Raw genomic sequence first — 27,983 nt, forward strand, 5'->3', positions numbered from 1 at the left:
GTTCATTTTGGCGGCCGCAGCGGCGACCCCTGCAGTCGGTTTGCGTTCTCTGCAACCACGAGCAGCTCGCCAAGGGGGCGGACCGGCGCGCGCCGGGGCGGGGCATTGTGGGTAAGAGGAAGCGCGAGGGCCGGCCCCGCTCCCCCCACGTGTCCGCCGGAGTTTCTCCAGCAGCAACATGGCCGCTGCCTAATAGAAGACCCGGCCGCCAGCGTCTCTGCAGCCGCGGGTCCCTGGGCCGTTGCCGCCGCCCGCGCGCGGCCCCGGCGGAGAGGTGAGTGCCGACTCGGCTGCCTCGGGATTCCGGCCGCAGCCGTCGCCCCCGCACGGGGGTCTGGGCCGCTCTGCCGAGTAGGCCGGAGAGGCCCGCGCCGCTGCGTGCCGAGGGGCCGCGGCCTCCCGGGACCCGGGCGGGGCGCACGGGCAACCGCCCCGCTCCCCTCACCCCCTCGGGCCCGGGTCGCTCCGCTCGGCTGGACGTCGGGGAGGCGACGACCGTGGGGCTCGCGCTGACTCAGGCCTCGGCCGCGCTGCCCCGCCCGGGCCTGGCTCCGGAGCCGCACCTGCGAGGGCACTGGTGCCCGGTGGCGTGGCGGCTCTCGGAGGTATGGGAAGGCACCCTGAGCCCCGGCGACATGGAGAAAGCTTTGGGACGCCTTCAGGGGCGGGGGTCCGTGCCCTCGCTGAACCGGGTCAACTCTTCCTGGTCCTGCCGGGCCCGGGTCGCCTCATTCATTGATCTGCGCGGACCCTGGGACCCTTCAGTCACCGCGATGCATGTACCAGGTCGTCCCGGAATTGAGCCTTTAGAATTGCTGGCTTTCGGAGCGAAAAGAAGGATAAGATCTTATCTTTATCTGTGAAATGGGGATAATATGATTCCTGTTACAAGGTTTAAAGAGAGTCAGATAGGTGACACTCCTGCTTCTTTCATTTGTGGTTGTCTTCGTTCCATCTTATATTGGAAGAAAACGTGTTGCCACGTAGCAACAGTCTTTCCTATAGGTTCCACTTTTCCCTTTGAAGCTGGTGCTTTTTTTTTTTAATCACCGGATTAGGGATGAAAATAGGAAAGGACCCAAGGTTATGCAATCCATGCCTTTAATCAGCTGGTACATTGCAGAGGTGGGATTTGAACCTGCAAGGTTTCGCACGGGAGTCCAACCTCTTACCCACTATACCATACTGCCTTTTATCAAAGATGTGTGCAGCATAGTGGTTAAGAATAAAATCAAGGCTCTTTGACATCAGCTAGACAGATTTTTTTAATTATACAGTTCCCTGGGGCTGTACCCTTGGGCAAATCCTTTCTAAGTTGGGCACTATAAATTGATTTGCACAGCTAATGAGAAGATTAAATATTTTTGGGTACTAAATAGGGTTTAGGAAAAGAACTATGATTTTTTTTTTTGGTTTTTCGAGACAGGGTTTCTCTGTGTAGCTTTGGTGCCTTTCCTGGAACTCGCTTTGGAGATCAGGCTGGCCTCGAACTCACAGAGATCCTCCTGCCTCTTCCTCCCGAGTGCTGGGATTAAAGGCGTGCGCCACCACCGCCTGGCCCTGAATTTTTAATTTTAAAAGTAATGACCCCATAACAACGATGAAGTATAATTATTATGTCCGCTTTATGGCTGAGGAGTTTGAAACCCAGAGAAGCCTTCGTGGAGTTTAAAGTATAGTGCAAAGGACAGCCAACACCTTAGCAGCAGATCGAGAAGTTCCATGTTAGGACCGTTCAGGAAATAAGGAATTGTGTTGATGTTGGAAGGGGTTGGAAGCAGCTGTTCAAGTTGGGTTTTCAGGAAACCTGTCTAGTCCTGGAGGGAGTGGTTGTGGTTATATCTAAGAAAAGTGAGCATCCTGGCTATGACCTGGGATTCTTGTGCAGAGGTCCTCAGGGTGCCTGGGGCTTGGCCTGTTGGAGGCTCAGCGGTAAATCACTAGGCGCTGAGGAGCTGGTTATGTGGAGACAGGGCAAGATCATGTAAGGCTTAGAGGCCCATGGAAGGGAGTTTGGGTTTTGTTTTATGAGGCATTGAAAGGTTGGGAGAAGACAGCAATGTGAGCAGTTTATCACAGAGACTGACAGTCTCTGGAGGATTGGAGATAGGGAAGAGTGGCCTTAGGGAAGCTTTCTTGTTTGTTTTGTGTCTGTTAATTTTTTTCAGATGAGGCCTTGCTATATTAATAGCCCAGGATGGCCTCAAACTTACCTTCCTCCCTCAGCCTCCTTAGTGCTGGTATTACGGGCATGGGCTACCACAGCTGGCTCAGGAGGCTTGTTGGATTGTTGACTATGAAGGATTTATTAGTGAGTAATGTAAAATGGCTTGGGGGGTCTTTCCCCCAGCATTTTTGATTTGCCTAGGCAAAGATGGACTACATACATCACTGGCGTGTAACAATCATGTGCACAGCTGTGGCACTTTATATATCTTCTGCATCATGGATGGGGAAAGATTATTGTTGGTCATAGGCTGAACCTTTGAAAGCTTTGCATTGGATCCTGTTGGCTGGGAGGCTAACAAGAGGTGATGACCTTTGCAGGTAACCCAGTCAGGTGTGGTGTCCAGAGGGAGGAGCCTCTGTCATCCAGCAGAAAGGGCACCTGATCCTGCCTGATGCCAGGGCTGTGCAGAATCTCAACCATGAAAGAATAACTAGGACTTGAGACTACCTTAGGCCACAGCCTCTGTTGCCATGTGCTGTGTTTCCTTATTTCCCCTGAAGTTCTGTTTCAGTTGGCCACCAAGTCCAGCTGCCTGAGAGCAGGTACTTGTTTGACACATATCCGTGACACTTGGCAGCTAGTGCAGATGCACAATGGCAGCTACATGGAACTTTGCTTAGATGGTTCAGACCTTCTGCCCACCCCCACCCCCATGTCCTGATCTGTTGTGATGGCCCATTTCCTAGCAGCTATCTATCTCTTTCCCCATCCCAGCTCCTCCTTTGCTCAGAATCCTTCTGTTGCTCCCTGCTCCACAGGATCCTTGCACTCCACATTTTCCGGTGCTAAGAGGCTAAACCATACCTGCTGAGTTCTAGGGAGCAGGGGTACAGCAAGGCACAAAGTAGACTGTCTGTGTGTAGCTTACAGCCTGATGGCAGAAGGACAGATACAGCATAAACTGTCCCATGGTGATAATGTGCTATGGAGGCCAGAGAAAGGAAAGGAGTTGGGGGGGGGGGCGTTTGCAGCTTTGGAAAATAGGGACAGACTCCACTTTAGAAATGAGGTGACATTTGAACAAAACCCTGAAAGGCCACAGGGAGGAGCCTAGAGTTTGGCTCTCAGATGGCTTGGGAAGGGACAGGACGATCAGAGGTGGTGGGGAATGGGGCCTAAAGTAAAGGGTTGAGGTCTGTTGAGGTTCACTGGAAGGGTGAAGACTCTCTGAAGAAGATGGGGGACACTCAGAGTGACACCATCTGAGAGTTAAACAGTGATTGTTGGGCCAGGAAGGACCCAGGAAATCAGCCAGGAGGCTGAACTGTCTAGATTGAGGTGTGGCCCAGAAAGTCAGGTTCTGGTCTCCTTTGAAGGCAGACCCAACAGGATTAGTGGGAAGGGAGATGCCAAGGATGGGGCAAGTGTTGGTGCCCAGGCACTCCAAGTGTGGGCCGTGTCTGCAACAAGTGAGTTTGCGTGGGCATTAGATGGCCCTGAACCCTTGCTTATGGACCTTTAAATCTTTATGATTGTTTAAACTTTTTTTTTTGAAACAGAGTCTCACTGTTTCAGGGACTCACAGAGATCCTCCTGCCTCTGCATCCCAAACGCCCAGCTCAGTCTTTTTTTTTTTTTTTTTTTTTTTTTTTAAGATTTATTTATGTATTATGTATATAGTGAGTGTTCTAGTCTGCAGGCCAGAAGAGGGCATCAGATCCTATTATAGATGGTTGTGAGCCACCATGTGGTTGCTGGGAATTGAACTCAGGACCTTTGGAAGAACAGCCAGTGTTCTTAACCTCTGAGCCATCTCTCCAGCCCCAGTCTTTGGTTTTTTTGAGACAGGATATCTTATAGCCCAGACATGCCACCAACTCTCTATATAGCTGAGGTTGACCTTGAAATAAAGATTCTCCTGCCTCCACCTCCCAAGTGCTGGGATCACAGTCATTCACTGGCACACCTAGTATCTTTTTAAGTCTTAAATCATTCAGATGTGAGGTGGATAAAGTTGGGGTGCTCTTACTCAGGAGGGAGGACAGGAACAGCTGGAGTGTGGGTGCTCAGCTCTTCTCTTAGCCAGGAGCACCTCTGCCCTGGGTGCAGACGAGCTGGGAGCCTGGGTGTCCCTTCCCGTCTCCTTGGCCCCAACTCCCTCTCCTCTGTGTTGCCAGGCTTCTGTTCCTTCCATCTTTTAAGCACACGCACGTGCCCCTCAACTGGAGGGTCCTACCCTCCACTGAACTCCCCCATTCAGAACTGTCACCCAGATCCCAAGGCCTGGGTTTGAAGTCCAGTGTTGTCTTGATGTGGTGTGACTTGGGGTAAGCCCCTGCAACCTGTCTCTGAATTCCGTCTCTTTTTTGTAAGATGGGGACAGTCACACCATTCAGAGCCTTATTGCCTCGTAAACCCGAGGGAAAAATGTTCAAAGAGGGTCATTTTGATACCAAAGCACAGAAAATCTTCTCACTGGGCTTAGGATGAGAGTCTGTCTGAAGAGACCCCTGGAAAGTCTGAGGATCATGTGTCAGCTGGCTTTCATGTCATAGGACCCGCCAGACTCCAGTGTTTCAGCTATGCCTGTGGACTGCCAGCTTCCTCAGGCCTGCCTGGGAGTTCTTTTTGAGTGGGCAAGAAGCCTGTAAAACTGCTCAGTTTTCCCCAGAGAGACAGTTGCCATGTGTTGGCTGGGGTCTGCCTGCTTGCAGCACCCTTTGCTGACTTTGCCTCCCTCCTCCCTGCTGCCTCCACCACAGCGCAGAAAGGAGGTTCTGTCTTGGTCTTGGGCTCCCCTTTCCTGAACCCATGGAAGAATAGGTACCTTAGAAAGGTTGATTGAACGGCTTGCTGATTGCCCAGGTCTCTTGCTGTCTTTGCAGATCGAGTTGAGGACTGTGTGGGAGGCTCTCCCTAGTATGGCCAATGAAGAAGATGACCCAGTCATACAGGAGGTAACTGCAGCTCTCAACTCTATTGGACCACAGGCCATGGGTCTGTCTTTCTGCAGGACCAAGACCCTTCTCCATGTCTATAGGCCAGTCTAGGGACCCGAGACCTTGCTCTTGTCTCTGTTGTCCCCTAGATTCCTGTGTGGCTGACTTTTCCTTCAGGGCCATGACCTGCCCCTGATTTTGAGAGCTCACTCAATGTGCCTAGATTTCAGCTCGTTAGCTGTCTGTCTGTCCGTCCCACTCTGCAAAGCCAGCTGCAGGGCTTGACACTGACCAGATGCGAGTGACTGAAAGAGCTTGGTGGCTCCCACGTGCGGGCTTACCAGATTGTCATTCAGCAGTTCTTCACTCCATTCACTGTGTACCGGGGCCCATGACATAACAGCAACCGGGCTGTGTCCTTGTCTCCAGGCAGCCTCTGACTTATGGAGGAGGCAGGCAAGGAGTCTCAGAATCTAAGCTGTGGGACTTCAGGTTTCCAGACTCCTTCAGAAAGACAGAGTTGTTCGTTATTATACTTACCCCTCAGAATCCTTCTAGCCCAAGCCCTAGATTTTAGGGAAGCAAATGGCAAAACATGACTGTTTTTGCCCTGGCCTCTTTAGGTGTATCTGGAACCCACCCTGAGTCTGAAGGGCACGGGCCAGGAGCCCATCCCTAGACAGGCAGACTGGTTCCTCTTTTGTGGGATACTAAGTTTTTTTAGATTTGAGTTATTTAAATACTCTTAAGCTATAGCTATACCAAAGAACCCAAGTTACCATAGAGGGAATTGGAGATAGCACGAGGGGGCCCCTCTGCAGCCAGGCAGCCCTGGGCAGCTTCTGCTCAAGTGGTTACTGCACTGAGTCCCTAATGGGTGTGTTGTCATATGAAGGACATTCCAGGTAGAGGAAAGTGTGTGTGCAAAGGCCCATGGGCAGGAGTGAACAGTTTGTGTGCAGGACCTGGGAGTCAGGAGTGTGGGGTACTCAGCATCAGGCAGGTCACACAGGCCTTGCAGACCTTCTTAAAACAGGGTGACCCACAGGTGCCCGAGTGGCAAGGTAGGGAAAGCAGAGAGAAGAAACACAAGTAGGTAGAGGGGCCCCGCCCTCACCTCCCGGAAAGCACTTTCCCTGCCTTTGGAGGCATCCCTATCTCCATGCCCAGGCATGTGTACTCTTTCCAGGTCAGAGTGACCTTAGGTAGGGGCCAAGCAGGCTCTTGTCTTAGGTCCCTAATAGCTGTTGAGAGGGAGTTCTGGATGTGCCTGGCTTTGAGGCCTGCCCTGCTTACCTCTGGTTTCAGTATGAGCTGAGCTTTTTTTGCCTTCCCTAAGCTGCCTCTGTGAGCCATTGATCCTTTCTGTGTCTGGGCCTGTTTAAGTGTCCTGGCTAAGTCTTCTCCCTTTGTTCCCAGATCGACGTATACTTGGCCAAAAGTCTGGCAGAGAAGCTGTATCTGTTTCAGGTAATGATGGGACTTGCAGGTAAAGGGGAAAGCCAATGTTGAGGGAGTGGTGGAGTTGGGCAGAGGCATAGTAGAGCTTACCTACTAAGATGGGCAAGCAGGACAACATATAGGATGCAGAATGAGCAGCTGGGGTGCTGGACCAGACCAGCCAGTTTTAGCACCGTCAAGACTCAGCTTCCCGCCCCTGTGCCTCAGTATCCTGCTAGCCTCACTGCCTGCCTTGTCGAGATTCTGTGAGGGTTGAGTGAGCCACATCGAGCTGTTCAGGATACCGCCTAGGGAAGAGTTAGTGCTGACAGGGGCCACCGCTGCTGGGCGGAGCCCAAGGACACTTCCAGAGCATCCTCGTGGCCATGTGCAAGCCTTGGGCCTGTCCCCTGTGTGCCCCGTTGTTAGCCTTTGCTGTCCTTCCCTGCTGTGGCTAGCATGATGGAGCACCTACTGTGTTCCAGCACTGCTTTCCCAAGTTAACTCATCCCATAATAATGCTGTGATGGTAGTTACTATGCTTTTACATTAGCTTTACTGGAATATGGTTCATACACCATACTTCCCACATTTAAGGGAACCATGCTCAAGACTTTAACCTGTTTGGGGGCTGTGCAGCCAGCACCACCACCTCCTTTAGTACATTTTGTCCCTCTGAAAGATCTCCTGTGTTTAGTCAGTCCTCAGCACAGACTCCGCTCTCACTTTGAGCCCTGGGCAACCCTTACCTTTGTTTCTGTGGGTTTGCCTGTTTGGGAGTTCTCATGTAGAAGAACTAGCATGTGGGTTTAGTGCCAGCCTTTTTATGTAGAGCCCGTTCATGTTTTAGCCTGGATCAGTGTTTCATTTTTATGGCTAAAGAATATCTGTGGGGTTGGAGAGGTGGCTCAGTCAGCAAAGTATTTGCTGTGCAAATATATAAAGACCTGAGTTTGGTCCCCAGAACCCGCCTCAAAGGCTGGGTGTGATGGGGTGTGGTTGTATGTGGTTGTGTGTGGTTGTAATCCCAGTACTGGGGAGGTAGAGACAGGTGGGTAACCTGGGGCTCACTGGCCGGCCAACCTACCCTACTAAGTGAGTGTCTTAGTTTGAGTTTCTATTGCTGTGAGGAGTCACCATGACCACAGCAACTCTTACAAAGGAAAACATTCAGTTGGGGTGGCTCACTTACAGTTCAGAGGTTCAGTCTATTGTCATGGTGGGGAGCATGGCAGCGTGCAAGCAGACATGGTGCTGGAGCTGAGAGTGCTGCATCTTGCAGGCAACAGGAAGTCAACTGAATGTCACACTGAGGGAAGCTTGAGCAAAAGAGACCTCAAAGCCCACCCCCACGGTGATACACTTCCTCCAACAAGACCACACCTCCTAACAGTGCCACTCCCTTTGGGGGCCATTTTCCTTCAAACCACCACAGTGAGCTCCAAGCCAATGAGAGACCCTGTTTCAAAAAAAACCAAAGTGGGTGGCTCGTGAGGGATGATACCCGAGGTTTGTCCGCCGGCCTCCACATGCACATGCGGCCACACACACAGCTATCCATTGCAGATGCAGTACGTTTTGTTCGTCCATTCATCAGTTGATGGGCATTTGGGTTGTCTACACTTTGGCTGCTGTACTGAATAATGCTCTTTAGACATCTGTGTTTGTGTTTTTGTGTGAACCTGTGTTTTCACCTCTTGGATGTACATCTAGGAATAGAATGGCTGGATCATACTGCATTTAACTTTTCAAAACGTTGGGCCGTTGGACTGTTTCATACCATCTTACATTCTCGGTGAAAGAGGGTTATTAGAGGAAGCACTTGGATTCTGTGTTGCACAAAGAGAAGAGTTGGGGGCTCCTGAGCGCCCCAGGGCCTGGGGCAAGTGGCAGGGGCGGCAGCAGTGTCCCACGCCAGTGCAGAGAAGAGGCTGTCCATCCCCCAGGGCCACCTGCATCCTTGACTGACTGAGTCTCTGACAGTGGGTCCATGTGTGTCCACTGTGCTGGGCTCTGCTGCTGCTGCTGCTCTGTCTGCGTTGTTCACACGCTCGGCAGCTCTGGGAGGGAGAACACGGCAGGCAGTGCAGAGTCAGCACTGCAGCCCAGACCTGCAGCTCACTGCCAGCGCTCTCACCCTGGAGTAGGCGAGGTGAGAGCTCTGGGTCTCACCACAGGCACATCAGTGGCTTTGTGAGCTGTCGCAGGAGGGCAGATCTCACCCAGTGCTGGCTCTTTCAAGGGCTCGACCTAGAGCACCGTGCTCCAGGCTGTTCCTCCCTCCAAAGCTTAGCCCTGCTTTAGCTGGAAGCAGGAATAGCATTCGTGTTACTCCAGAGCAGTTTTTAGGAAGTGACTACTTACTTCCTGGGCTGACTGGAGCTGACCTGAAGCCGTCCCAGAAGTTGAGCTTCAGCCCAGGCTGCAGCCTCTCCTCAAGGGCACTGCTGCTGTATACTAGGCATTGGTGGCTTGAGCTAGGATTTGGGGGACAATGGGATTCATCAGCAGTTTTCATGGGAGAGGAGAGAGGGAAAGTATTTCTGTGGGGGACTCTGGAAAGGCGCTGTGTGTTCAGAGCCAGGACTAGGATTTTAGAAGAGGCCTAGAGGACAAGCCATTTACATAAATGTAACACACATGAGAGGGACCCAGTTCCCTGACCCCTCTCCAGAGGATGTACGTGGAAAGTACCGACACATTGCTGAGGAGAGAGAATGGAGTCACAAATTTCTGTGTCCGATGTCCAGATGAGCCTCTAGCATTCTTAGGCAGCCCTGTTTTCCCTCTTGGCCTTCAGAGTGTCTGTGTGTCCTTGGGCCCCCCACCCACTGCTCTAAATTCCCACAGCTCTGCTCTAGAGCTTCAGGGTCTAAGGGACTCAGCCATGCCCCTTGAAAGACAAAGACATCCTAAAGTGGTCTAGCAGCAGGAGGCTCAGGAGACCCAGTGTGAGTGAGACTGCAGGTGAAAGCTGTAGGTACCTCCTGGTAGAGCAGATAGGGGCCTGGGTGCGCTGGTCTCTGGTGGGGGGGGAGTACTTTGAATGGGAATGGCTGCTGATGAGTCTGTCACTGGAACCCTTGGCGCCTGCTCCGTTTGGGTTAGGCAGGGTGGACTGATGAGTGCCTTTCTGTCTCTAGTACCCCGTGCGTCCAGCTTCGATGACCTACGATGACATTCCACATCTCTCAGCCAAGATCAAGCCCAAGCAGCAGAAGGTGGGGCTACCCTCCAAGAAGGAAGTGGGGTGCAGAGGGTAAACGGGGGTTGGGGAGGCAAGAAGACAGATACTTTGGGACTGGGAGCCCTGAGAAGGAACAGTGGAGGGATTAGGATAACAGCAGCGTGGGGGTCTTAAAAGCTGAGGGAGGAGAGCCTTTGCAGAAAGGAGAGGCAGCCCTGGCAGAATCAGGCTCAGGGTTGGTTGAAAGGTAGGCTGGGGAAGCATGGGTGCTGAGGTGTGGGCATGGATGAGCTTAAAGCAGGCTGAATAGAGGAAGACCCTGTACCTGTACAGGATGGGGTCAGGGGACAAGGAGAAGCTGAGACAACAATCTGTCTCGATCTCTGTAGTCACGGGGAGATGATGTCTTAGTTTCAGAATTTCTCATTCTGCCGGCCGGTGGTGGCGCTCAGTTTTAATCCCAGCACTTGGGAGGCAGAGACAGGCAGATTTCTGTGAGTTCAAGGTCAGCCTGGTCTACAGAGAGAGTTCCAAGAATACACAGAGAAACCCTGTCTCACGAAAAACCAAAAAAAAAAAAAAAAACTCTCATTCTGAATAGGGGACAAACATGACTGCCTGTACTCCTAAAACATTGTGATGTTTCTGTTGGAAATTTCATTGGTGACCTCAGTATGGACCTAAACCCAGGGCCCAGTGGAAGGGACACTGGTCAGTCTTGCTTCTGGCTAGGGACCTGGCTGGGAGTGTTCCTGGGAGTTGTGCCCTTGCACCTTCTGAGTGGGGTGGTACTTTGTACCTCCAGGTAGAGCTTGAGATGGCCATCGACACTCTGAATCCCAACTACTGCCGCAGCAAAGGGGAGCAGATTGCATTGAACGTGGATGGTGCCTGTGCTGATGAGACTAGCACATATTCCTCGTGAGTTCCTGCCCTAGGGATCCACTGCAGGTAGAGGTTAAAGAGGAGTCTCTAGAGGCCTCAGAGGCACCGAGCCCTTTCTGCTCATTCCCTGGGATCCCCATCATGTCAGGTCTCCACCTTTAATCAAGAGTGTTGTAGACCTTCCCTCCCAAGTTGGCCTGTCCCGCCAGGTGTTTCTGGCTGCAAGGGAAACTGGCCTCTGGAGCCCTTGTCCATCCTTCATCTCCTCGTGTGCAGACAAAGCTATGAGTTGTCTCGTCCCTTAGCCCCAGCTAGTGTACCTCAGAGGATGTTGGGATGGAATGGGGTTGGCTAGCTTCTCTGGAGCGTCCTAGCCCTTCACACTAGTTCTCCTTGTGCTCCCAGGAAGCTGATGGACAAGCAGACCTTCTGCTCCTCCCAGACCACCAGCAACACAGCTCGTTATGCAGCTGCACTCTACAGGCAAGGTACCTGGGTCTGGCTATACCCTGGGGAGAGCACAAGGTGGGCTGGGCCTGGGGACCTCACCCAGCCTAGTTCTCCTTAGTCTTATGTGTGGTCTTGGCCTCTGCTGAACACCAAACCATGCAGGATCAAGGCAGTGTGGAAATGTCAAACTATGCAGTCATAGCACTGCAAAGGGAACTTTGCTGAGCACTCCCAGCTTGATAGGATTGGACCTGGGAACACATAGACAACATAGCATAATACTGGGGACAGGTGGCAAAATTTTGTCCTTTTAAGTACAGGGTACTTAGAACCCAGCAATCCTATTCATAGGCAGCATCTACTGAGGACGAATGAAAATATGTCCACATATGGACACAGATGTCCATAGGGCCTTTATTCATGAGAGCTAAAGAATGGAAACAACCCAAAGCTCATTAAGTGATGCTTGCATGAACAAAATGTGGCATATCCATGCGACAACCATATCTGGTTGTGTGAAGGAGTGATCCCTAATGTATGTGTGCTTCTGCAAGGGTGAACCTTATAAAATCATGGAAGAAACCAGGCTCAAAAGACTACAAATGGGGCTGGAGAGATGGCTCAGCAGTTAAGAGCACTGGCTGCTCTTCAGGTAATCAGGTTCAATTCCCAGCACCCACATGGCAGCTCACAATGTCTGTAACTCCAGTTCCAGAGGACCTGACACCCTCATGCAGACGATAACACCCAGGCAGAACACCAATGCACATAAAATATTTAAAAAGAAAAAAACTACAAATGGCCAGGCATGGTGCACACCTTTAATCCTAGTGCCTGGGAGGCAGATGAAGGTGGATCTCTGAATTCTAGGCTAGCCTGGTCTACATAGTAAGTTCCAGGATAATCAGGGCTATGTAAAGAGACCTTATCTCAATCAATCAATCAATCAAATCAATAAAAAGACTTCATGCTTACATGTTTTAGTTTTCTTTCCTGTTGCTGTGATAAAACACCCTGACAAAAGCAACTTAGAGGAGAAAAGGTTTATTTGACTCACAATTCCAAGTCACAGAAGTAATGACCACATCCACAGTCAAGATGAGAGCAGTGAATGAAAGCACACATGCTAGTGCTCAGCTTGCTTTCTCCACTCCAGTCCAAGATCCCCGCCCACTGGAGTAGTCCCACCCAGTGGGTGGTCTTCCCTGTAGTCAGGACAAAACCCCACAGATGTGCCGCTGACTAACTTAATCTAGACGGCCCTCACTGAGACTTTTTTTTAGGTGTTTCTGGACTGTCAGGTTGACAGAGCTAGCCATCACACCACATGATCCACTTTATGGACTGCATAACAAACGTAACTGTAGAGGCACAGAGTGACCGGTGGTTCCCGGGGCAGAGCGGGGCGATGGGGGTGGGACAGGTTTGTTTTGGAGTGATGAAAATGTGCTAAAGTTGAGAGTGGTGTAGTTGCCACAGTTCTGAGACTGTTAACCTAGGTCAAGTTGTGTGCTTCCAATGGGCGAATGTAGGGTGTGTCCACCCATTAGCACATCTGTCAATGCTCACTTCATTCAGCATTTGGAGTTTGCAGAGCAGCAAGTGACATGGATCTGAGTACAGAGGAAACGTTCAAAAGTCGAGTTCCAGGTGGCACACACCTTTAATCCGAGTCCTCAGGAGATAGAGGCAGGCGGAACTTTGTAAGTTTGAGGCCAGTTTGGTCTACGGAGTGAGTTCAGGACAGCTTAAGGCTATTACATAGAGAAACCCTGTCTTGAAAAACCAAAAAACAATGTCTTTTCCTTAGCTAGGTCGTGGTGGCACATACCTTTAGGGTGGCAGAGGCAGGTAGATCTCTGAGTTTGAGACCAGTGTGGTCTACAGAGCAAGTTCTAGAACAGCCAGGGCTACACATGAAACCTGTTTCAAAAAACCAGAAAAACAAAACCAAAAACACAAGTAATGGCCGATAGCTACTGTGTCCTGTCCTCAAGGCAGTATCTCTTTGAAGCTACATTTCTTTAAAAAAATTTTTTTTAGATTTATATGTGTGAATATTTATTTATTTATTTATTTATTTATTTATTTATTTATTTATTTATTTTTGGCTTTTCGAGACAGGGTTTCTCTGTGTAGCTTTGCTCCTTTCCTGGAATTCGGTTTGGAGACCAGGCTGGCCTTGAACTCACAGAGATCCGCCTGCCTTTGCCTCCCGAGTGCTGGGACAAAGGTGTGTGCCACCACCGCCCAACATGTGAATGTTTTGTCTGCATGTGTGTATGTGCCTGGTGCCTGAGGAGGGCAGAAGAGGGCATTGGATCCCCTGGAATTGGGGTTGCAGATGGTTGTCTGCTGCCATGTAGGTGCTGGGAATCAGAACTGGGTCCTCTTTTGAGAGCACCAGGTGCTCTTAACCACTGAGCCGTCTCTCCAGCCCTGGAAGCTCTGACTGTGACAGCCATAGACAGATCATAGTTAGAGACCAGACTGTCCTCTGACGACTCCAGTTGGGCTTCTGGCAACAGCAGTGTGGCAGAGGGGAGGGAGGGCGAGTTGTTCGTGTGGCTAGAGGAGCAGCAGGGGTGTGGAGAGGAGACCGGACATGAGTGCTGGGGAGGGTAGGAGGTGAGTCTCCAGGAGGTGTCTGAGCAGAGTTAGGCTCCAGCTCTGGGCTGGGCTTGCTGTGCCTGGCAGGATCAGATAAGAGCTGGAAGTAGCTCCTGGCCTGGTATTCCTGACGAGGCTAGATTGGGACTGGGGGGTGGGGGGGATATTAGTGGTTTGGCAGTGGGTGTAGGCCTTGGGGGACTTGGTGATTCCTTTGTAAGCTGGGTATGTCAGCTCATAGGGGCCGGTTCAAGCCCTTCTTCCTTTGCCAGGTGAACTCCACCTGACACCTTTGCATGGCATCCTACAGCTTCGGCCCAGCTTCTCCTACCTGGATAAGGCAGATGCCAAACACCGAGAGAGGGAGGCAGCCAATGAGGGTGAGCCTGCTGACTCTGTGGTCTGGGTGGGTCAACTTGGGCATAAAAAAAATGGCCAGATTGTGGGGTGATTACTGGCATCCTAGGCTTCTACCTACTAAATGCCCCTAACTCGACATTCGGGACAGCTAAAACATGTCCCCACAGGTTGTCAGACATTGCCTGAGGGTTAAACTGCCCTAGTTAAGACCACTGCCCAAAAGCCACAGCCCCCGACCTTGGCCTTCCGGCGGGGAGGATGGTGTGGGGAAGGAGCAGTCCTAGCAGAGGCTGTACTCACAGCTTGCTTTGCAGCAGGGGATTCTTCTCAGGACGAAGCAGAAGAGGACGTTAAGCAGATCACGGTGAGCTCTGGCCTGGGCAGGGGGGAGCAGCATAGATGACCAGAGACAGGAAGAGCTGCAGGGTCTGAGCAGAAAGGACTCCCAGCCTTGAGAGTAACAGCTACAGAGTATCGTTGAGCCCCCTGTCTGCTGCCTGGAGGGAGTAACCGACCCACTGCCCAGCCTGGCTCCTGTTCTAAAACCAATGGCCTTGTTCTGTGTAATAGCTGGGATCCTGGGGTGTGGAAGGCGTTGCCTGGGAACAGGGAGGTGCAGCCCAGGAGCCCCATGAAGTCACACAGGCTCACGAAGTCTCATCTTAATTACCTGTGTGATTCTGCCTTTTTGATGGGTACAGAAGAGTGGTTAGCATGCTAATCTTGATTTTGAAGGATTTAGAAGAGTATTGGCTTTTCACTCGTGGTTATGAGGTTCCTCCTATTTATGCATTACTTATGTATATGTAGTTTACAATGAGCGTTGAAAGAAAAATGCTGCACAATGATGCTGCAGCTGGCCTGGAAATGGCTATAGAGTTTACACATTTTGGTGGACTGTCCTCTCCTGAAGTGATGTGGCAGAGTGCTTAAGCCTCAGAGGCTTGTTCTGTTCTCAGCAGCTTGTTGGGTGGCCTTTAAAACCTCTTGGAACACCATCTGAAAAGGTATGCTGTGGTACCCTGTGGCCCAGCTGTAATTCCAGCCTTGGCCAGGGTCGGTAGAAGCATGACAAAGACCACTCTCCGCTTGCATTGGCAGCTCACAGACTGAATTTCAAAAGTGCAGAGAGAGATGGAATGCAAGTGTTACAAAGTGTGTGTGTGTGTGTGTGTGTGTGTGTGTGTGTGTGTGTGTGTGTGTGTGTATCTGTGGTCTGGCAAGAGCTGTGGGGGCCACAGACCTGAGGGTGTGACCCTTCCCCTCTCCACAGGTGCGGTTCTCACGGCCAGAGTCAGAACAGGCCCGCCAGCGCCGTGTGCAATCCTATGAGTTCCTGCAGAAGAAGCATGCAGAGGAACCTTGGGTCCACCTGCACTACTATGGCGTGAGGGTGAGCCAGGGCAGGACCTGGGGGAAGAGCGCTGGTGCCTGGAAACTGCTTGTCTCACTCACCTTCAGCTTCACAGCTTTAGTTTCAGGGTGTAGGGACCACTTGGCCAGACCATAGACAGCATGGCGGTCCTGTGAGCACTTTGCATTTTGTTCACATCCCACTTAGCAGGTGTCATAGAGTGGGAGGCAGAGATCCACTGTTACAATTTAGGGGTTTTAGCCCCCTAAGCTGTGCATGGAATGGGGCTGGTGTTCGGTTGCTTTTGCACACACCATCGTGAATGCTGATTGCAGACTAGATACTGGAGAGTCTGCTGTCACATACTCTCAGGTTATTGCCTACCTATCCAGAACAGTTTAATATATTCAGTTTCCAAGGCTTTAAAACCTACCACCTGATGCTGCTTGGGTAAAGGAGGCAACTGGACATGAGCTCCCAGGTGCCTGGACTAGAACTCCCTGATCTTTGGGGGAAGGACCAACTGAAACCTTCCAGGAAGAGATTAGTATGCGGCGAGCCTTAGATTCAGGGTCAGACTTACAGATACACTACAGCTTTTTCCTGTGTGGCCTTGGGGAAATTGCTTTCCTTTTCTGAGTCTTTTTTCTTGTCTGTGAAACAAGAATAGTAAGAGCCTATTAGAGTTAGTTACTGTGAGTGAGCATTAGTGCAGAGCCTGGCACACGGCAGGTGCTTGGTGATGCTCGCTTGCTTCTCGTCCTTGCTGGTGTTTCTGCACTATAGAAGGAGCTAGGGCTGGGCTCCTAAAGCCGGGGGTGGGGGTGGTGTAGTTGAGACTACACTGCAGAGGCTTTGTGGGTGCTGTGCTCAAGACACTGCATGTGGGCCTGTGTCTGGCCTTGGAGCAGGGCAGTGAGTGCTGGAGTTGCGGGTGACCTGTCCTGCCTTTCCCCCACAGGATAGCCGCTCAGAGCATGAGCGCCAGTACCTGCTGTGCCAGGGATCCAGTGGGGTGGAGAACACAGAGCTTGTCAAGTCACCCAGGTGGGACTGGCTGGTCTGGCTAGAGGCTCTGCTACCTCTTGCCTGTATGGGCAGGGTGAAGGAGGGACATTGCCCTGGAGAGGTCCCAGGAGGGTGGCCTGGGATAGTTGACCCTCATGTTCTGTAGGGCTGTTATTGTCTAGGAGCTGGGGACTATTGGGGATGGGGAGGATGGACCTCTGCTTACACCTCCCCAAGTTTCAAACCTGGTTGTGGTCTGTGCTCACATTCAGGGGTGAGACAGAGTCCACAGAGCCTCTGACACCCCCCACCCCCACCCCTTACAGCGAATACCTCATGATGCTCATGCCACCCAGCCCGGAGGAGGAGAAGTGAGTAAGGGCTGTCCCCCACAGTATTTCCCACTATCTCCCATTGGTCTCCTCTAACTATTCACCCCTGTTTCTAACAGAGACAAGCCAGTGGCTCCCAGCAATGTCCTGTCCATGGCCCAGCTGCGTACTTTGCCCCTGGCTGACCAGATTAAGGTCCTGATGAAGAACGGTGAGTGCCATAGTCAGCAGCCCCTGCTTCTCTTGAGTTCCTGGCTGTCCTGGAACTCACTCTTTAGACCAGGCTGGCCTCGAACTCACAGAGATCGACCTGGCTCTGCCTCCCAAGTGCTGGGATTAAAGGCTGCGCCACCACGCCCGGCGCAGCTCCATTCTTGTCTGTGCAGATCAGATAGTGCCCCACTCTGTCAGGTCACCCAGGTGGGACTGGCCCTTCAGGGGGACTCTTGCTCCCTGCCACAGGAGCCTGAGCAGGTTGGCCTGAGCCTTTGGGGGCTGAGTCCCAAGCTCTGGGCTCCTCTGAGAAGCCATTGTAAAGCCTTAGGCCTGGATGGGGGCGAGAGAGCTCCATGCTGTCCCGTGCCCTGCTCTACCCTGCCGCTTCCGCCCGTCCTGTGGGCCGCCCTGAGGCATCACGGGTGGTCTGGGTTTAAAATCCTGGCTCTACCTTTTCCAACGAGCTGAATGTGGGGGAGTTTTCAACTCTTTTTGGGCCTAGTAGTGATAGAATCTTCTCCGCACTCCTTGGTTTCCATGTTGATGTCACGCTTGTTCTGTGAGAGACACAGGCCTGGCATTAAGTCAGTCCTCCACCAGCTCCGATTACTGCCGGTGCTGTCCTTACTCCTCACATTCCTGGGAGTTAGGGAGCTGGGGACTTGATGCTCTACAAACACTTGGTGGGAAGGGCCAGGCCTTTCTGCACTTGACCAGTGACTTGTGCCTTTGTCTGTCCACCTCAGTGAAAGTCATGCCTTTTGCCAATCTCATGAGCCTCCTGGGCCCCTCCGTGGACTCTGTGGCTGTTCTGCGTGGAATCCAGAAGGTGGCGATGTTAGTTCAAGGGAACTGGGTGGTAAAAAGGTAAGCTGCTTGCTTGCAGTCTGAATTTAATTGTTACTGATGTTTTTCTGCCTAGTTGCATTTTATGTTTTCCAGGACTCTGTTTCTATTTTTTTTCATCCTAATTTGGAGGTTAGTCTCTTGACTATTGGTTCCCTACAGTTTGGGCATGTATTTGGCACAGCTACACATTAATTGTCTTTTACTCTCTTCCAAGACAGTTCAAAATCTTAGACTATTGTAGTTATTCACCTCCCATGTGTGTATTTTAATTCTGTCTGTATTTTCGGGCCTGCAAGACTTTTTCTAGTGTCTGCCTTGGATAGTATTTTCATTCCTGTGTACATTTGGGCTCTCATCTGGGATAACTTGAGTCTGCCTAAAGAGTGCTGTAGTGTTTAATGCAGATCTGCAAGTAATAGCTTTCCTCAGTTTTTATTTTGGTGATGATTCTCCCTTCATGCATTGCTATGATTCTCTGTGTATGTGGTATGCATACATGTATGTGTTCATGTGTGGACATAGGCCCAATGTTGATGTCAGGTGTCTTTCTCGATTGCTCTCCACTTTATTTATTGGGAGGCAGGACCTCTTGCTGAACCTGGAGTTCCCTCCTTGTTGGTTTAGCTAGCCAGCATGCCATGAGGATCGGTCTGCTCCCAAGTGCTGGGATTATAGGTGGTTGCCCTAAATTATGCGTGTGTGTGTTGGGGGGGGGGTAGTTGTAGGTGAGCGCAGGTGCCCTGGGAGTTGCCTGTCAGCCTAAGTCTTGTTCTTCGATGGTAATCTGTGTTTCCCTCTGGTTGCTTTGAAGCATTTCTCTTTGTTTTGGCTTTCTACTGTTGCATTAAGAAGTGTCTAAGTGTGGCTTCCTTTGTACATGGCCTGGGGGTTCATAGGTCATGACTTTGTGGCTCAGTGCTCTCAGTGGCTTTTTTTCTCCTGAGTCTTCCATCAGACCATCAGTTCTAAGGGAGTAGAGATAGTCTGTTCTCTTAACCCCTAAATTCCTAGCTCTCGGTGCGATGCCTGGAACATGCCAAGCCAACTCTGGTCATTCGTACTTTAATTAGAATAAAACAGTGTTATAGTAAATACATTAACAAAGCCCACCCTTTGAACAGTGTAATGTGAAGTGAATCATGTGAAATGTAAATAGCTCTAAAGTTCAAAATATTTTATTTGCTTTAATCTCATCACTTGGTTGTCAATCTGATGGTAAAGTTTATTCCTCTTACTGCCACATGGTGGTGCTCTTCGCTGGGAAATAGACAGACCTTGCTGTTGGGTTACCCAGTTTTCTTTATGGAAGAGTTTTATCATGGCACATTGCTTGTTAAATGTGAGGGTGAGTACTATTTGTATTTAGACTGTGAACAAGTAGAAGCCAGGAAAGGCTATCAAATTTCTCTCTCTCTCTCTCTCTCTCTCTCTCTCTCTCTCTCTCTCTCTCTCTCTCACACACACACACACACACACACACACACACACACACACACCCTCAAGACACTGACCAAGAGGCCCAGAGCTGCTTTTGAATGTGAGCTCTGAATCAGCCTGGCTTCTGCCTGCACTGCTGTGTCCTTGGGAAGCCTAGCTGTTCTAGGATGGCTTGTCTTATCAGCTTGGGCTCCTTTAAAGCTTTCTCTCAGGTGTTGAGGCCTCTGTGTAGGTTTATGATCCTTCCAGCCAGATCTCTTTGTGTCTATGTGAGATTTAAAAAAGCTCACTTTGATTCAGACATGTCTTATTTGTGTGTTCTATGTACTACACCATTCAGTGTCTCCCTCTATCCTCAAAGCACAGGGGTCCACAACATGTGCCTGAGTAGGTTCAGTTCACAGTGGGTCCTTTCTCTGTGTGGCAGCCAAGAACACTTTGCCAGGTCTATCTATGCCCATGGAGCTTAACCTTGGAGCATGAGTTACTCAGGACCGGCAGGTATGAGGGGAGGGCCTCCAGCAGGGGAGCCATAAAAGCTGGCCTGGGGCTGTGGCTAGAGGTAGGGTGGGGAGTCAGGTGTGGGACTGCCTTGTGTGCTGAGGCCCTGGGTACAGTCAGTCTCTATTCTCTCCCGCTCCAGGGCAGTCAGGTATTTTGACAGCTAACACATAGCCCTTTAGGCAGACGGGAGGCCTTGCAGCTTGCTTTGGCACCAGTTTCTCTTAAAGCCACAAACATTTAACCTGTGGGATCTGGGTCTTCTCAAGAGTCTGGGCTCCGGGAGGTCCCAAGCTTGTGTCTTTGAGCCCCTAACTCTTCCTTGGGGTTGGGCCAGTGTGTGATACGGTGAGTTGGGAAGAGTTGCTCTTTCCCACATGTCTTCCTGGGCCCAGGAGGAGGGCTGCAGACTCCAGCCTGTTGCCTGAGAAAGGATGTGACCTGGACTGGCTTGGACTGTGAGCGCTGGGCTTCCAAAGTTGGCTGTGGTGGTGATCGGACTATAGATGGGACTGACCAGCTGTCTCTGCTTGATTTGTCAGTGACATCCTGTATCCCAAGGATTCTTCCAGCCCTCACAGTGGTATGCCCGCTGAGGTGCTCTGCAGAGGCCGAGACTTTGTTGTGAGTATCTAGGCTCTGGCCACAGGGCTGGGAGTGGAGGGATGGACTCCAGAGCAGATGGTGAGCTCTGGCAGGGAAGTCATTGTGAGCAAAGACACCATGTGGGGCTCCACCTGGTGATCCATTCTCCTCTGGGCATTCTGGGCTGATAATACACTGCTGTCATTCCAGAGGGCTCTGCTTACCATGGGTGGTGCTCGTGTGTTTGAGTGGTGTGTTACCTACTTTGGATGGGCCCAGTAGTTCCCTTCTACCATAGTCTGGCACTTCTCCCTTACAACATGTCTGAAGCTTGTGACTTCAGAGCTAGCTCATCCCTCCTTCCTCTCCTTCCTCTGTATACCCAGAGCTTAAGTCCCTCCCAAGGTCTCAAGCTCATGTCTCTGGAGTGTGCACTGCCCCCTAAACCTTGGCATTTACACTTTGAATTGCTGAATGTGGCTGCTTAGGTCTGTCCACGATGGCCCTTCTGCTCATGCACAAACCTGTCATGAAAGGAACCAGCCCTTAGATTGTTTGAAGACAGCTGTGTTTGCTCTTCTGAGTAGACATTAGCTGTTGGCGGAAGTTAGTGTTGAGGGGCCTCAGCAGTAGGTTTGAACTGAGACATCGGAATGCTGCTCCCACCTGGCCCTGTTCACCATGCGCAGGTGCCCTTTGCCTTTGATGGGCACATACCATTGTGTTGGGGCCTGCTGGGTCTGTGTAAGCTGTGTTACTGTAGATGACAACCAGCCATCCTTTCCTCTGGCTTTCAGTCATTGACTCTCACCTCTCCTGAGTACTCCTGTGGAGTTGTTCAGGACATGGCAGCTGAGTAGGCAGTGAGAGGGTTGTAGGGAGCCTGAGCCTCTGGGAAGCCATGCCAGCTATCAGCAGCTGCCACAGTGGAATGTTGCCATGCATGGCGCAGCACCTTGTTGCCGAATCCCCATGACACTCTTAAGAGGCTGACCCTGGGGATGCAATAGTGAACCAGATGAGCAAGGCTCTGTCCACTGAACACTTGGTTTGGAGTGGAATGGCGTGGCCCAGCCATCCTGAAGGAGAGAACACATCTGTAAGGTGGCTTAGGTAAAGAGGCTGGAGCCCCAGGTGCACACTAAGAAGGGTAGATCAGGAGCCCCATTCTGGCCTGGCGCCCAGGCTCAGGCCCCTTACAGGCCTGTTGCTGCGTCCTCAAACATGATGCTTTTCTTCCTCAGATGTGGAAGTTCACACAGAGCCGCTGGGTGGTCAGGAAGGAGGTGGCAGCAGTGACCAAAGTAAGTGGGGTTCTTGATGACCCCGGCCCAGGGCTTGTTACGGGGGGGCTGAGCTGGCGGTGCCTCACACTCCTCCCCTACCCCAGCTCTGCGCTGAGGATGTGAAGGACTTTCTGGAGCACATGGCTGTAGTGAGGATCAACAAAGGCTGGGAGTTCTTACTGCCTTATGACCTGGAGTTCATCAAGAAGCATCCAGATGTGGTCCAGCGGCAGCACATGCTGTGGTCGGGCATCCAGGCCAAGTAAGGGATTGTTGGGTAGTGTGAAAGGTGTAGCAGGTGGCCCTGGCCCTGCCTCCTGGGAACAGCACAGTTGGGCTGGATCTGGGCAGTAAGAGGCACTGGGGCAGGGCTTTTCACAAAAATGGATATCGTTAAATGACCCCAAGTCCCCCCAGCACAGAGCTGATGGCAGCCACACCCCTGCTTGTCAGCGCTGCTGTGTTGAGGGACCAGAAAGGAGAAAGGCACGTAGTCCAGAAGAAAGGATGGTCACTCTCCTCACACTGGCTCTGGGCTCTGGCTAGGGGCATATGTGCAACCAGAGGGCTTGGAGGAGAAAAGGCCTGGCTAAACCCGTCCGTGTGCATGGTGTTTCGGTGACTCAGTTTCCTGGGCTTGGGAGCTTGTTCCTGTGGTGAGGCAGGCAGTATAACATAGAGGTTTACAGGCTTTGTTCTCTTTTTCAGATTAGAAAAAGTCTATAATCTCGTAAAAGAAACCATGCCAAAGAAGCCGGATGGACAATCAGGTGTGTGGTTTCAGGCTGGGTAGGCTCCCAGCTTGGTCCCTGGCCCAAGAGGGCTCCTTTTCAGGGGTCAGGCCCAGAGAAGGGCCGTGTGATTCTCATTGACATTTCTGTGCTGGCCTCCCCTTCTACCTCCACAACCTCCTCCCCGCCCCCCACTACCAAGTTAGCCTAATGCCTGTCCAGAGGACAGCCTCATCGGCCCCCACCCCCGCCTGGGGAGCACTGTGTCTTTGAGACCTTTTGGCTCAGCAGGTTGTGTGACAGGAGCTGCTGGCAGGTACTCAGCAGGGCTCCAATTCTGGTGTGCCCAGCTTGAGATCTTCCCTCAGTATTAGGTAGCCAGGCTCCACCTCAGCAAGGAAAAGCAGAAGACAGCCTTGGTGCCTTGCTTCGGGGGCTGTCTTCGTGTTCCCTGCTTGGCCTCCGTTTCCATGCTTTGTCTGTCTGGGACCTGTGCCCTCCTGAGCCATCCTGCCTCTCCACACAGGGCCTGCTGGGCTGGTCTCTGGGGAACAGCGGGTCCAGACAGCCAAAACCAAGGTCCAGCAGAACCATGCCTTCCTGGAGCGTGAGCTGCAGCGACGGAAGGAACAGATGCGGGCAGCTACAGTCCTGCCCAGCGTGCAGATCAAGGAGGAACCCCTGAGCGAGGAGGAAGTAGATGGGGAAGAACTGGAGGCTGAGGAGGAGGAACCCATGGACACTGCACCCAGCAGCTGCCTCAGCACCAAGTTGGCCAATGGGCTGCCTGCCGGGCGGGCAGTGGGTGGGGACAGCCTAAATGGGCACCCAATACCAGGCTGTGCCAGCAACCCCGTGGCCCGGGAACTGAAGGCTTTCGTAGAAGCCACCTTTCAGAGACAGTTTGTGCTCACGCTGAGCGAACTCAAGCGCCTCTTCAACCTGCACCTGGCAGGCCTGCCCCCGGGCCACACACTCTTCAGCGGCATCTCAGACCGCATGCTACAGGATACGGTGCTGGCCGCTGGCTGCAAGCAGATACTGGTGCCTGTAAGTAAACCCCGGGCCTGCCAGGACAGGCAGACAGTCATTCAGAACCCTTCAGGAGAGCAGCTGGGCAGTCTGCACATAGACACCCGTGTGCCTTGTCAACAGCCCCAGCTGGCTGCATGGGGCTAGGGTGTGTGCTATGTGTCTCGGATGGCTGTGTGAGCCCTCGGGGCTCCCGTCCTCATCTGAAGTGGGTGTGTTGTTTTTCTACCATAGGAAAGAAAGGTATCTAAGAGCCCTAACCAGTATACCAAGGCCTCAGTAAACCAAAGTCCTCTGCCTGGTTGATACTTGGTCCCAAGGCTGTGAGTGGTTGGCTGGAATTTGAACCTTAGTATGGAGGCTCTATCTGTTCTGCTTTCACAGGGATGAGCTGAGCACTTCCCACAGCCTGGGCCTTGGTGACTTCCCTGGCTTTGGGCCAGTTGACCGTATCTGCTCTGGCCTCTGCACGTTCTGGCACTAGGCATGGTGGTGGTGGAATGATCCACTTCTGCCTCAGTCCTTTCCTGCCCGTGGAGTAGGCTCCAGAGTGGGGGCAGGAGACCATTGCCGTTCTCTGGAAAGGAGTGCCTGCTATGGCCTGAGAGAAGCTGTCAGGGCTCTTTCCTAGGTTCTGCCCAGCCTGGGAAGCAGTTGGGGTGGGGATGAGGAGGAGGAGAGCTGTGCTGGCTTTTAAAAGGGAGTATGCCAGGTGCAGCACCAAGCTCATAAGCACCTGTGGCCTAGGATGTTTAGTCCAAGGCCCTTGCCTCTGTGTGTAAGGAGCAGGACAAGAGGCCCTGTGGTCTCTGCTGGCAGACCCTCCTTTCTGAGGTCTGCTTTAGAAGGTGCTGGGATTGGGTCCCTGGCTACCTAGCAAGTGGGGCCAGTTTTCTGCAGGCCTACTTTTCTGTGTACGGGTGGTAGTGAGGTTGCCTAGGCCATCTGCATGGACAGAGGGTGAGGGATCCACTGTGGATGTGGTGCTCTTCCCTGCCCACCCTAGAAGCTGCTCTGGCCATGCTCCTTCCTCTTGGAAGTGCTGGCACCTAGAGGACACCCCAAACCCTGTCTGGAGCTCTTTGACCCAGAAACCATATTCATAGCATGTCCAAGACAAAAAGGCCTTGAATCAGTCTGCCTTCTGTGTTTCTTACAGCGGAGATGAGGCTTAGGGAAAGCGAGTAGACTTACAGACTCAAGTTTAACTTGTGGTTTGCTACTGTGAGCTGAGCAGCTGTAGACAGCAAGTGAATAGCTCTGAACTTGCTTTTCTTCTTGGCAAATGGGCAGGGCAACAGCTCAGTGCTGCTTGCTTTCCTTCCCATGGTCAGGTGAGATCACATCAAGTCCTGTGTCAGGTGTAGGGTAGACTGGAGCCCACTATGCTGGCCTCTTCCCTCACCTCCTTTCTTGTGGTGACCCCTGAAGCTAGTGGCATGAAAGGCTTGGGAGTCTGTCAAGATCTGGTTTGAGCCATACTTTTTATGCTGCCCTTGTGGTAAAGAGCTTACCGGAAGCCCTAAGGAGTGATAGGGAAGGGAGCCTTAGAACGTAAGCCCAGGTGGATACCTCAGAGCAGCGTTTCACTAATGCCATCCCAGACACCTGTTGTTACAGGCGTCTCAAGAGTCCCCTCTCTCACCAGAGCCACTGAGTAGGAGGAACTAGTTTTGGAGCACACTTTCCTAGGATTGGGCTGCAGGCTAGGTGGGGTGAAGTGAGCCGGGCAGTGGGTTTACAAGGCAGAAAATGACCAAGTCATGCTTGGGCCAGTTTCCCCCACAGACTGCTGCTTCTCCGGACGAGCAGAAGGTATTTGCCCTCTGGGAGTCTGGAGACATGAGTGACCAGGTGAGTGCCTCTTGTTTGTTTTTATCATCTTTCTTTCTCAAGAGAGGGAGTCCTGGAAGGTTGAGGCCTTTAGGAATTGGCCACTGGTGTAATACTTGAACACCTCAAGTTCTCCAACCACTCTATACTTGCCAAGACAGGCAGGGTGGACTAGTGGTTTGAACCTGAACTTGGGGGTCTGCTGCATCAGAACAGAATGACCTTTTGGCCTCACTGTGTGATTTCTGTAGAGCTTTCATGGGGATAGACCTGCCAGGCAGGCCTGCAAACCATGTTCAGAGTCGGTTCGCAGTGGCCCCTGACAGCAGGAATCAAAAGGCTTTCTTATTAGCTCTCTTGGGCCTGGACTTGGGCTTATTTTGTTCAGCGAGCCTCTGGCAGAGAGGGCACCAGGTCTCCTGTGTTTGTGTTGTGCAGGTCTGGGAGCTGAGGTCCGGATGCTTTTAAATCACGGACTTGCCTGGACTCCAAAGTTGTTCTTTTGTTTGTTTGTTTAAGCAGAAGTGCCGTTAGCTGAGACAGTGCATTCTGAATTCTTTATTTCACTCGACAGTAGTGTTCTTAGAGAATCCTGTAGGCTGATACATTTCTTTACCTTTCCCTGTCCTTACAGAAATGTGAGGTATTAAATATACTGGATGCTATTTTTTTCCCATTTTTTGAGACAAGTTTTTCCCTCTAGCCCAGACTGGCCTTGAACTCATATTGATCAACCTTCCTCAGCAGGGATTGTAGGTGTGAGTCCCCATACCTGGCAGTATTTTTTTCATTTAAAACTATACTTCGGAGAAGATCTCATCTATCCTTCATGCTATTTCTCTTAAAGAATATAATGCATTTTCTAGTTTCCTGGATTCAGTGTTAGGCTTATTTGTCAAGCCTTTGAACTAATTTGGACACCTTACTCCCACCCACTTTAAGCTGGCTCCTCTGCCTGCTTCATTCCTGCATGTCCTGACTGCTCATCCGAGTTCCTTTAGTACAGTCTGGAGCAGTGACGAAGGTGCCAGGCTGGCTAGACACTGCAGGGTGGGGTTGGGGCCTTCATTTGGGTCTGTTTGGGGATAGTTCTCATACTAACACATTGTTTTTCCTATTAAAGCACCGACAGGTTTTGCTTGAAATATTTTCCAAAAATTACCGAGTACGCCGGAACATGATCCAGTCTCGGCTGACTCAGGAATGTGGAGAAGAGCTAAGCAAGCAGGAGGTGGATAAAGTGCTAAAGGTATGTCCCTTATGCACACGACCCCACCCAGAGCATCTAGGTTTGGGCTCTGACCTGCCTTTTTAAGGATGCTCATGTGTGTGGAAAGAACTTGTGTCTGGTACCTTATTCTTGCTCCATGCATAGTAAATCAGGACAGCTCTTTCCCCAGCCCTACCAGTCTGATGGCCACTATCTGGTAATGATATCGGTATATTGGCAAGAGTGAACCTTTTCACACAGTAGAGTTTGGGGTGGGGTGGTTGTGTCGAGGGGGTGTCATCTTCATCCAGGGAAAGACAGGTTTAAACTAAAATCCTGCCTCTGGTGAGTCTTGTACCACTTGTGCAACTTCCAGTACAACCCATTTTGTTTTTAATTTAAAAAGGAGTACTGTTGTAATGGGAAAATATTTGGAATGCTTTTCTGAACTGTGGGACATTTGTAGGATTGAGCACAGAAAGCCACCAACACTTTCCCTATTACCTTAGTTATGTAGGTGATATGCCTTATTAAGTCAACTTGAAAAGTATGTTTTCTGTCTATAAAACACATCTGTTTTATAATATCTCTTAAAATATCCCTGAGGAACGGTGTCTCAGAACCCTCGAGGGACCAAGCAGCCACCACAGCAGCATACTTAGGCAGATTTTGATGTGCTATTTGTATTTTGTCCATTCATTGTAAACCAACCAAATTGTGCTAATAGCTATCTTTCCTGCTAAAATCTGCCCTTAACCTGTTTTCTTAATTTTTAGGACTGTTGTGTAAGCTATGGTGGCATGTGGTACCTTAAGGGGACAGTACAATCTTGACAATAGTAGCAAACCACTAACTCAACGAATCAAAGCCCAGGGAAGGATGGCAGAGCCGGTAGTCTCGACTTGCCTCAAGACAGCAAGAGGATCTGCCCACCTCGTGGCCTGCAGCACTGCCTGGCCCAGAGGACAGAGGGGCTCGTACTCGGCCAGTGGCAGGGTCAGCGTAAGTGAGATCGCTCCCAGCAGAGACGACCGGGCCTTCTTTGCAGTGCAGTTTGAAATTCCTGATGTATTTTGCTTATTTGGTTTCATTCTCATAATAAAGAGAGTGTACACTGACATGGGCAGGATTATGAAAATCATGGTTTAATATTTTCCTTTTTAAAATGAATGCCAACCAAGTTAAAGTTATGTTTACATGATGAAGAGAACCTTAAGGTTTTTAATATTTAAAATGCCTAGAAGCCAATAATTAGTCTTAGAGTCTCTCTCTGCTAAGACTTCTGCCAATTTTACTAAACCAAATTGAGTTATTTTACTGTTGGGTTTCTGAGGCCACTTTACCTTTTACAACAACCTACTTTCTGTAGTGGTCTCAACTGTTTACACGAACCATAGCAAAACATTAGATCAACTCCATCTTCTCCTAATGTTCACATAAAGGTGCAAACTGAACAGGTAAGTGTGCAACAGTGTGGAAGCGAGGTTATCACCATTTGATGATTTGATGTAAAAAAAAAAAATTCTATTTTGTGTATTTTTAAAATAAATGCTAACATTAAACTGGCA

At 51.1% G+C, this 27,983-nt stretch overlaps 1 protein-coding gene across 5 annotated transcripts; it reads left to right on the forward strand.

The window, feature by feature from the left end:
- The first annotated feature begins 87 nt into the window (after positions 1-87).
- On the forward strand, positions 88-27,983 carry Polr3e (RNA polymerase III subunit E). 5 transcript variants are annotated; one of them, XM_006980327.4, is made up of 21 exons: positions 88-274; positions 5,056-5,127; positions 6,529-6,579; positions 9,693-9,770; positions 10,542-10,657; positions 11,027-11,109; positions 13,954-14,061; positions 14,356-14,405; positions 15,315-15,434; positions 16,357-16,442; positions 16,730-16,774; positions 16,855-16,946; positions 17,698-17,818; positions 20,281-20,362; positions 21,568-21,627; positions 21,714-21,871; positions 22,318-22,379; positions 22,867-23,390; positions 25,149-25,226; positions 26,329-26,454; positions 27,192-27,983. In XM_006980327.4, the coding sequence occupies exons 2-21, from the start codon at positions 5,092-5,094 to the stop codon at positions 27,246-27,248; spliced, it is 2,133 nt and encodes a 710-aa protein (XP_006980389.1). In that variant the 5' UTR covers positions 88-274; positions 5,056-5,091; the 3' UTR covers positions 27,249-27,983. The 5 variants fall into 5 exon arrangements, with proteins under 5 accessions (XP_006980389.1, XP_015854351.1, XP_006980390.1 ...); XM_015998865.3 differs by having other exon boundaries at positions 100-274; positions 14,359-14,405; XM_006980328.4 differs by lacking the exon at positions 88-274 and adding an exon at positions 408-605.

Source organism: Peromyscus maniculatus, chromosome 1 (assembly GCF_049852395.1).
Source record: "Peromyscus maniculatus bairdii isolate BWxNUB_F1_BW_parent chromosome 1, HU_Pman_BW_mat_3.1, whole genome shotgun sequence".
NCBI classification, from domain to species: Eukaryota; Metazoa; Chordata; class Mammalia; order Rodentia; family Cricetidae; genus Peromyscus; species Peromyscus maniculatus.

Bases quoted from the DNA above. Each gene is read 5' to 3' on its own strand.
- Polr3e (XM_006980327.4), top strand. From the start codon at position 5,092: ATGGCCAATGAAGAAGATGACCCAGTCATACAGGAG. The intron at 6,580-9,692 runs GTAATGATGGGA...TTCTGTCTCTAG, and splicing joins AGAAGCTGTATCTGTTTCAG to TACCCCGTGCGTCCAGCTTC. The intron at 10,658-11,026 runs GTGAGTTCCTGC...TTGTGCTCCCAG, and splicing joins GAGACTAGCACATATTCCTC to GAAGCTGATGGACAAGCAGA.